Source organism: Ctenopharyngodon idella, chromosome 16 (assembly GCF_019924925.1).
Source record: "Ctenopharyngodon idella isolate HZGC_01 chromosome 16, HZGC01, whole genome shotgun sequence".
Classification (NCBI taxonomy): domain Eukaryota; kingdom Metazoa; phylum Chordata; class Actinopteri; order Cypriniformes; family Xenocyprididae; genus Ctenopharyngodon; species Ctenopharyngodon idella.
The window spans coordinates 27,060,001-27,069,971 of NC_067235.1; the positions used below are offsets into that span (position 1 = coordinate 27,060,001).

A 9,971-nucleotide genomic window follows, 5' to 3' on the forward strand; every position below is an offset into this window, starting at 1 on the left:
GAAGAAGTGCCCATACAAGGAATTCTGCCCTTTATTACGTAATACAGGGCCATACTCGCAAAAAACTTTTCAAAACTTGTACGAACTCTGAAGGAGTGTATTTGGCACAGAAACACTCCGTCATACGTCCAACTCGTGTTTTGAAACTTTGGCCATGTTTAGCAAGAGAATCCAAGTCTTTAATAGTATAAATAAGTCAGAATGCATAAAATAGCATTAGACCTCCCTTTTAATATTTTTGTGGAAAGTGTGATATAGGCCTACATTTTCTTTCAGGATTCTTTGATAAATAGAAAATTCAAAACAACAGCATTTATTTGAAATATACTTTTTTAATAATATAAAATTCTTTACTGTCAATTTTGACCAATTTAATGTGTCTTTGCTAAATGAAAGTATTAATTTCTTCAAAAAACAAAACAAAACATATACTTCTATGGTTATTATGGCTTTAGCACGGTATATCTGTTGTGGTTCTGATATGTTGCATTTTTGCAGGGACTTTTATATGTGTGAATGTGAAAAAGACAGAGAGATTTTACAAATTCAGCATTATCTGCTTTATTTCAGGCTTTGCACAGTCTTACATTGTACAAAGGCAAAATCTTCAGAGAATGTGTTTTTTCCCTCTCATTTCTCTCATCTAGATTAAAACAATAATTACTTCAAAATCAAATTTAGCATCCTTAAAGACTAAACTGGAACCTGTTACCTTTAAACAAAAAGACATACATTTAAACATAACTTCCCATCACCAAGAGAGTGATGTCACATTCGGTACGCCATGAATCCAAGCATGACTGTGCGGTCAGTAATTCGTTCAACATCCCACTATTCCCAAACTCAAACCAATCAATAGAAAGTTTTATCACTGACAGACAAGAACATTAGCCAATCAACGGCAATGACTCATTTATCTGATGAACGAGCCAGCTTCAATTTGCTGTATTGATCCGAGCTAACGATCTAACCTCAGCTATCCAGGAACTGCCAACGTGAGGTGAAATGTTTTTCTCAGAGGATATAATAATATGAGAATTCAACTATTAATTCTAAACTAAATCTATACTACGGATCCTAAAAATATCAACTGTGCCAATTCTGGCCTCTTAAATGCACAGTTGTTGTTGCAGGGAGTAAAATTTGTCGCTCACCAGGGAAAGTAACAAAATTGGCATTGGTTGCAAGATTGATACTGTTGCAGTTTGGCGCTGCTGACAGCAGGGGGAGTTTAGGAGCGCGTTACCCCTTCAGGCACATAATTAGATCAGTAGCATGATTGGAAGTGAACTTATGAGGCTGCATTTCCAGTGTACTCAAACAAGGGATGAGGAAATAACAAAACAAAAGTCAACAACAGATACACATTACTGTGGTGTTTAAACCACAGCTTTTGTGAAACATATTTCCTCCCTTGGTCTTTCTGGAGTCATATTTAAGTAAAACCCTGGTTTCAAAGAGGGTGAAAACTCAAATATGGAAAGTCCCACTTCAGTAATTCATTTCCATGTGCACATACACATACATACAGTAAGACAAAGAATTTTAAGCTGTGCTTTGCTGGCATGTGATTGGTAGGCACCATGGTATTGTACATTCGTGTCTTTGCACCAGAGAATGCTTTGTATTATGTATACGTTCAGCATGTGTGTGTGTGTGTTTGTGTATGTTCAGTGTGTGCGTGGTACGGGGTGTTGTAGCGTCATGTGTTCTGCCCCGGTGAAAGGTAGGCGCTGGGTACAGTAGTGGTGCACCACTTCTGGGATGCTTGGGAACACACAGCTGCTCTTTTCCAGTGTGTAGCCGCATTCTTTAGTCTGTGCTACAATGATGTGCACACATCCTTGACTCGTCCTTTAGAGAGAGGGAAATAAGGATCTTATATCATCTACGTCAGCTTTTCAGGACTGCTAACTCATTTCTTCTTCTCTTGATATCAAGCATACACAAGCACGCACTTACTTGAGGGCAATGGAGTATTTGCTGGTAGCTGATTCGCTGTCTCGCACCAGGAAGCTTGCCTCCCTACAGTGCTGTAGCTGAGCCTCCGCCTCCTGACGACTCACACTGCCATGATACCAGCTGGAGAGAGAGAGAGAGAGAGAGAAGAAAATGGGAGGAGATTCTTATTTTTACATCGTATGATTATGTAATATGAACAGTACTTTGAAAACAGATTAGATAAAGTATAGACTATATAAGAAGAGAATTAGGAGGGATTTAGAAAGATGGACAGACAACTGTACAAATGGATAGATCTGGCAAATATTTTTAGTCAGTGGGGTTCAATGTTGATGTGGGCACAAATTTTATTACAACATAAATATGAATAAATATTAAAATGTATATAAAAGATTAAAAAATATACTCCTATATGAAAAAAATTAAGTGCAAATTCCCGAAGTGTTGACATTCTTCTTGAAGATATACTCCCTGACATGTAAACTAATATTAATTTGGCCTCTATTATAGTAACTAGGTGATCAGATGTTTCACATCATAACTGTTAATATATATTGCATATTTTAGCACATAGAGTCCCATTACTATTTTAATTTCACCATTTCATTCAGGTAATCTGCATAAAATAACCTCATTCACACATTGCCAGTAGTGTCTAAAACACGTTTTAAACACACACCTCTGTTTCTCCAAGGGCAGGGTGGGATCAACTATTGGTGTCTCGCTCTCTGGGGTAGTGCTGGGAGATGATGGGGAAGTCGGGGAGGGGGGATTCGGCCGAAGAGATTTGGGTGTCCAGCTCTTATGTCTCAGGGTCTGCTGTTTTACTGTAGGAGAACCTGATTCTTCCTTCGACATGCGCTCCACTCCATCAAACTGGGCTGTACACAGAATAAAACATCATTTTATGATGGCATCTGCCAATAATGGCCTCCCCCTGTTATCCCAAATGTTTGGAACAACTGCTGCATCATAATCACCCCAATAACATGTCATTAAAACAAAATGACTTTTAAATAGTTTTTCTTCATCATATTGTGTTTATGTAATGGCAATGCTAAATAAAGAAGATGCTGCTAATATGAATGTGAGGGATGTTACCTGACAGTGCTCTAACAATCTGCTCCTTCTTCCACTCCCAGGGCAGCTCATACTCTGCCGGTGGTCTGGGGTCGGACTCAGGTCGGGTCAAGGGAATTCCCTCCAGAACCTCTTCATATGGGACATCATAGATCTGAGGGGGTCCAGATCCTTCACTCTCTCCTCCATTCAACACTACGCACACTTTCAGCAGGTCCTTCGAGCCTCGTCGCCGAATCTCTGCGTAAGGGCACCAATTTATATTTCAGAGTTGTTTCCACAAAAGAAATGTATGGGATAAGAACATCGTTTAGAAAGTTATATGTAGTACATCGCCCAAGCTGCTTTTAGGCTATAATTATGGTAGTTACATAAATGCTTTCATTTTTCTATTGTCAATAGCGTAGCGATGTATGAAGCACAACTCACAAAAAAAGTCACTTTCAAACCAAGCAGCTTCCTGTTAGTCAATGCAGTGAATTTGTCAATTCTGTGTGGGCAAATTGCATGGATTCTTAACGAAATGACTCAATTTCGGCCACAAACATTTACAGAACAATAGTAAATCTGACGGCACCTTCAGACTCAAATTTATCAAGCTTCTACATATTCTCATATTTAAAAACTGTTGAAATTAATATAACACATTCTGTTATGGAATTTGCATATAAAACACTGTGAGCAGCTGATCACTGACAAATTTTTCCAAATTTATTATTAAGAAAGATTAAATTAATCACACTTAGTTTCATTAAAAAGTGGAAATGGATGGCCTTTTTTGTCCCTAGAAATCACTATCTAATGTGCATATCGAGAATCCTTCATGTACAGATATATAGTCTGTGTGGTAAAGATGCAGAACAAGCTGTCAACATTAAATAACTGTGAGTGAAACCACAGGAAATTATGACCAAGTCAAAGTTGAACCTGTACCAACAAATACCACATCAAGTCATAAGTGTGTGCGCCTCTCTGCAGCAAACTAAATGATACAGTAACGGGTTTGCTTCTTTAAAAGATTATACTTTATGGGAGCAAGAGGCAGCAGAACTAAAAACAGCATTTGAAAAATAATTATGATGATGCACAATGGAAATGCATGTGGCCGATATATATAAGCAGAAATGTGCAGCTAAGCATTTTATGAAAGAACTTACATTATATTTTTCTGCTAAAGCTGCAAAGTTTTTCTTTATACACAGTCTGCTTTACCGCTCATGAGTTTTTGTAATCATTTGCCTTTGTGTATTGTATCAGCTAACTATTTGGTTCTAAGTTTAGATTTTACATTTAGACTGAATATTAAAATATGTTTTTAACTTTTGGATAATTCAGATACACATACAATAGGAAAACGTACCCATATAATAGGAAAATGAAAAAAATAAACCTTATTACACAACACAAAACATATCTGATAAAATATAGAAACCCATCTCGAATAAGCCTTTTTAAACTGTGATGAAAAGAAAAAAACGCTGATAAAATATGGCATTTTCTATAATTCTTCTTATATATATCTGTATCATACAGCATTTTCAGTCAGTCTAAATTAATTTCTCTAAATTTGTTAACGTTTAAAGTTCAACATCAACAAAACTACGCCTGGAGCTCCATCGTTCTTCCCTCACTCTCTGTTTCTTTGCTGTCACTTTGTGTCTGGCCTATTGTGTGAGAAAACAATGGTCATACCAGGGGAAAGTCAGACCGAGTCTATGATTGGCTGGCTTAGCAAGCCACTTCCTGAGTTCTGGGAAGTGATTGGGGGGAGTGGGGAGTGTTGGGGGGTCTTTCTCACATAGCTAGGCATACTGGGGGGACGGCAGGGGTCAACTTCCTGTCCATAGAATGGGGCAAAGGAAACACAGACAGGAAACAGGAAGCAGAAAGAGGAAACTGCACCCATTGTCCCAGCACAACACTGTCACCGTGGAAACCACCAACCAGGGGAGAGAGGGAGCTGTGATTTTTCATACTCTTAAAATCCCTGAAAATCTGCTTATTACACTGTCAAAACATTTAAGATAAATAAATGATTAAAAGAAAGAGAAATAAAGGAGAGAAGAGGAAAATAAATGAGTGCTGTACCTGTAATAATAAGCTGGGCATCATAAGGTTCCATGTAGCCATCATTCTCTCCTTCTCTTTCAGCCTCTCTCTGTTCCCTTGTTTTCTCGGCATCAAATGGGTCAGCATAATCCTCCAGGATGATCTATTAAGAGTGAGAGGAAAAGAAGTAAGAGATATCAATGATTTGTGTTAAGGTCTATAATAGAACAGGGAATGTTCTCAGAACTTTGGCTAACGTTCTGGCAAGGTTCTCTCAATGTTCCAGGATGTTCTTCCAGGAATGTTTATTCAAAGATACCTGGTCTTTAATTACTTTCTCAATAACACAATATTATATATACATTGTTCATGGAACATTTTTTTGTTGTTGTTGTTCTGAAATATTTTAGTTGGACGTCATCTAACATTTTTTAAATGTTACTTATTGTTTCAGAATGTTTAGAGAACATTAAAAAGCAATGTTACCTTAATTTTTAAAGAATCATACAAAAAAGTTTTTGAGGTGTAAAGTTGTTTTCTTAATTTTTATGATCATTTTAGTGTTTAGGTGTTACATTGACATGGTAATGAACTTGTAAACAGAAAAGGTTAGTAAGTAATTTCTTCACACTAAAATGATGTTAACATGCTTATTGTTTACATCATGAGAATATACTATTGAAACAGTGAATGTTTTAACATTTAAGGACTGGCCCCATTCCCTTTCATTTTAATTTTAATTTTTAATTTTTTTTAAGAAAAGGAGGAGGTTCAACATTATGCCACAGATGCTATCGATTGGGCTTAAAGCCATAGTTCATCCAAAAATGAAAATTCTGTAATTACTCAGCCTCATGTCTTTCCAAACCTGTGAGACTTTCGTTCATCTTCGGAACACAAATGAAGATCTTTTTGATGAAATCTGAGAGCTTTCTGTCCTTCCATAGACAGCTACGCAACTGACAATTTGACGCTTCATGAAGTTCAAGACATCATAAAACTAATCCATATGAGTTGAGTGGTTTAGTCCAAATTTTCTGAAGAGAAACAATCACTTTATATGATGAACAGATTGAATTTAGGCTTTTATTCACATATAAACATGAATCAACTCACACATCAGTTGTGGTAAATGGAAGCTCAAGCATTTTTGCTTGATGCGCGAGAACCAACAAGTTACGCAGCACATTTGAAAGAGCTTTGTTCTTGCGTGTAAAGCAGGTTAGGTTGAGCTTCTGTTTATGTTCGCTGATCAATGTTTATATGTGAATAAAAGCCTAAATTAAATCTGTTCATCATATAAAGTGATTGTTTCTCTTCAGAAAATTTGGACTAACCCACTCAATTCATATGGATTAGTTTTACGATCTCTTTATGAACTTTTTGAAGTGTCAAAGTGCGTAGCTGTCTATGGAGGGACAGAAGGCTCTCAGATTTCATCAAAAAGATCTTCATTTGTGTTCAGAAGATGGACGAAAGTCTTACGGGTTTGGAACGACATGAGGGTGAGTAATTAATGGCAGAATTTTCATTTTTGGGTGAACTAACACTTTAACTTGTACTGAACCTGGAACAGTCCTTTAATAATATGATGCTAATATATTCACTAGAGGAGCTGAAGATCTACTTCAGAAATAGTGCAAACCCAGCTAAAAAGGGCATTTAGCCAAAACCTGGAGTTAAATTACATCTTATATGGCTGGAATTCTTTGTTCCATCTTGTAGTTGAATAATCAGTATTTCTGAAGAGCTTAAGCTTATTCTCTGGCCCATCTTTCCCCTTTCTTTCTCTGATTCTCCCTCTGGACGTTGTGTGTGTGTGTGTGTGTGTGTGTGTGTGTGTGTGTGTGTGTGTGTGTGTGTGACCTCATGAGATTCTGATTTCTGTGCTATTATGTTCAAAGTGTAGCTAGAGGGGATGTCTGTAAATGGGAGAGGATACAGCCTATGTATCAGGTGACATAATTCTTCAAACACTGCCTTCACCAGGGACTGGAAGAATGGGATAGAGCCATTGTGTTATATATGCATTGTATTCTTTGCGTATTTGTGAGCAATGGTGTGTGTGTGTGTGTATGCGAGCACAAAAGTGTGTTTCCCACAATGACAGAGTGAAGAGAGTGTGCATGACTAGGAAAAGAGACAGGAAGAGAGGCAAGGAAAGGCTCTCATTGTGTTTGTTGCTTTTCAGCTCCGCTGTGTCTGCTTATAATACAGCAGTTCAATGAAAAGAGAATATAGGAAGAAAAAGAGAGACGTAGGGAGGGAGGGAGGAAAGAAAGATACGAAAGAGAGAAGAGGGGGCTGAGGGAGGGGAGAAGAAGATATTGCTTAAACAAAGAGCTGGAAGAGAGATATTGATCTCAATTTTCAAAACAAAGACATTTGTTTGGTTCTCACAGTCAACAGGGGGAGTGGGAAAATTGGAGTATGTCATGTATTAAAAAGAACTCCTGAAAAAAACATCGGTCAATGAGGCTTGCTTTATCACTCAGATCAGGGCTATTCTTCCTTAATCCCTCCTGAAAAACCCACCCTAAGATGCTGGTCTCAGTTGGTTTAAACTGGTCTTAAGTTATTTCAGCTAGCCAGCAAGTAGACCAGCAGAAGAGTTCCCAAAACCCCACTAAAACCACCTAAGACCAGCAAATGGTAGTTTTTTTCCAAAGATGAATTCATTAAATTTTCAGAAAACAGTTGTTACCTATACTTTAAATCTGTCTAGAAACAAATACATAATATAATAATAATTATTATTAATATATTATTATTTATTGTTAGTCTACATTGTGGTGCCTCATTCTCAAACTTACCGTTTCTGTTCTGATTGGTGACTTGGCCCTCTCGCTGTCTGGGGATGATCCTCCTGCACTGGATTTTGGATCATTAACCTTGATCATTCTGCTCATATACGCGTCAGCAAGACTGGTGGTCCGCAGGGTGCGATGGTCTTCAAACCCCTCCATTTTGGTGTTTTTCTTACTTTTCCCAGGGATCAGAATTTCCCATATCTTCCCGTCTTTCATCGAGCCGGTGCTGGAATGGTTCCGTCCCAGCTCGATGGCCGAATTTTTACGATTTCTCCCGTGGAGTAAGGAACCCACACCACCACCACCACCACCACCGCCACCGTTTTCCGCTCCAGAATTTTTACGCAGACTCCCCTTGGAACCAGTACCGACGGTCAGAACCGGTTTGGGACGGGACTGAGTCCCCGATTCCGAAGCAGAACGGATCCGGTCGGATCCAGTCTTCAAACTAGTTGGGAAATCTTTAAACCACCTCGCCATGACGAATACGCACAGGTGTCTGCGCCACTCTCCATACACACGCGCAACTCCTTTAGAAAACTAATCAGCTTCTAAAATATCACTCACTATGGCCCCTATAATTGATTTTTGACTTATTAACAACACTTTAACGTGCAGTTCAATTGACACAAGGTTGTTGCTGTTGTTATTTGAAACAAGAACTCTTTTTAATTTACTTAATTTTAAAAATCTGTCAAATTGATTTAGGGAAAGGTTCCGAATGTTAAAATCCCTTTTATATAATCTTGATCACAGAATTTATCCCATTCGTATTTCTTTTCAGGAAACTTCTTACACTCTCAACTAGTATACTACGATTCTTCACATTAGAGAATAATGTCTTATTTTTGCTTGCTCCCAGTTATTCCCGCAAGATAAAGAGGAGTCTCTGAAGGGCATAAACGCGGAAAAATTGAAAGTTTTTCTTAGCTCTCGCTGAAGATCCCATTCCCGGTATATCCACTCCAAGCGACAGTCTAAATGAAGTGAAGGGGATGTGCATGTACGTGTGCGTTTGTTCTGCAGCTGTGGGTGGGGGTGGTTGCAGTTGCAGCTACTGTTCCCCTAAATGGGAACTTTTCATTTGCTGGGCGCAACCCACCTGTGGATGCAAACCTCACTTAATACTCTGGTGCACAGCAAATAGCCTAGATTTACAATAGTTTTCTAGTTGTCACACTCTTTCCTTAAGTGAATATTTCTCAGTGTATTTTTTTAACTGAAAAAACAAAAACAAAACAAAAAAACATCGATGAGCACGTTGCGGGGCATGTTGTCACACATAAGTCATGGCAATGTGGACTATCTGACCTTATTACAGGCTTTTCAGCTTAATTTAAAATGTAGCCTAAAGCAAATATAAAACAAATCAATTATGACAGGAAAAAAACACGTAACATAGCCTACAAATATAGCATATCTATTTATCTATAGCCTACTAACCAGGCAAGCTCTAACATTTAAATGATGAACATTTATTGTGCAGACACTACCACAGAGGGGCAGCAGTTCACACCGGGTAACTAGCCCAAATCACTTGTAAAAGCAGACACATGGGCAATTTAAAGTCATTTATACTGCCTCCATCTAGTGGCTAATTAATAGCCGTAAAAATGAATTAAAGGCCTACATTACTTTAATTAATTAGATCTGATAAACGGTCTGTTTAAAAAATATTCCTGAAATTCCATAATGTTATGGTTTTTACTGGCACCGAGTTTCATGCTTGCCTACTTGCCTGCTTATACATACAATTTTACATTGTTCTGAAAGTATTTAAATAGTGGAAGTTGAGCTGTGAACACACAATCTGTCTCTGTCCACACACGTGACTACTGGCGGTTAGCCTACTATAGTAAAGAAGAGTAACATCATTATTATCAGTGTGTTTATCAACACTGTCAGTCAGCCCAGCTCATCGTGGAATGTCTTGCAGAATTTATTGAGAAGCACCTGGACCTGTTTTTCCAGTTATTGAAAACGACAAGAAAAAACAATAAGGGAAAATGAAATCCAGATGCTATAAATTCTAGACAGTAGCCTACATACGGGACATTTACTTTCATCGGT

At 38.0% G+C, this 9,971-nt stretch overlaps 1 protein-coding gene across 1 annotated transcript; it reads right to left on the reverse strand.

The window, feature by feature from the left end:
* Positions 1-545: 545 nt before the first annotated feature.
* On the reverse strand, positions 546-8,900 carry she (Src homology 2 domain containing E). Its single transcript, XM_051866029.1, has 6 exons — positions 7,905-8,900; positions 5,131-5,254; positions 3,064-3,282; positions 2,642-2,843; positions 1,963-2,082; positions 546-1,854 (listed from the first exon to the last, which is right to left on the reverse strand). Exons 1-6 carry the CDS (start codon positions 8,379-8,381, stop codon positions 1,671-1,673), a joined length of 1,326 nt encoding a protein of 441 aa, XP_051721989.1. The 5' UTR covers positions 8,382-8,900; the 3' UTR covers positions 546-1,670.
* Positions 8,901-9,971: the final 1,071 nt, after the last annotated feature.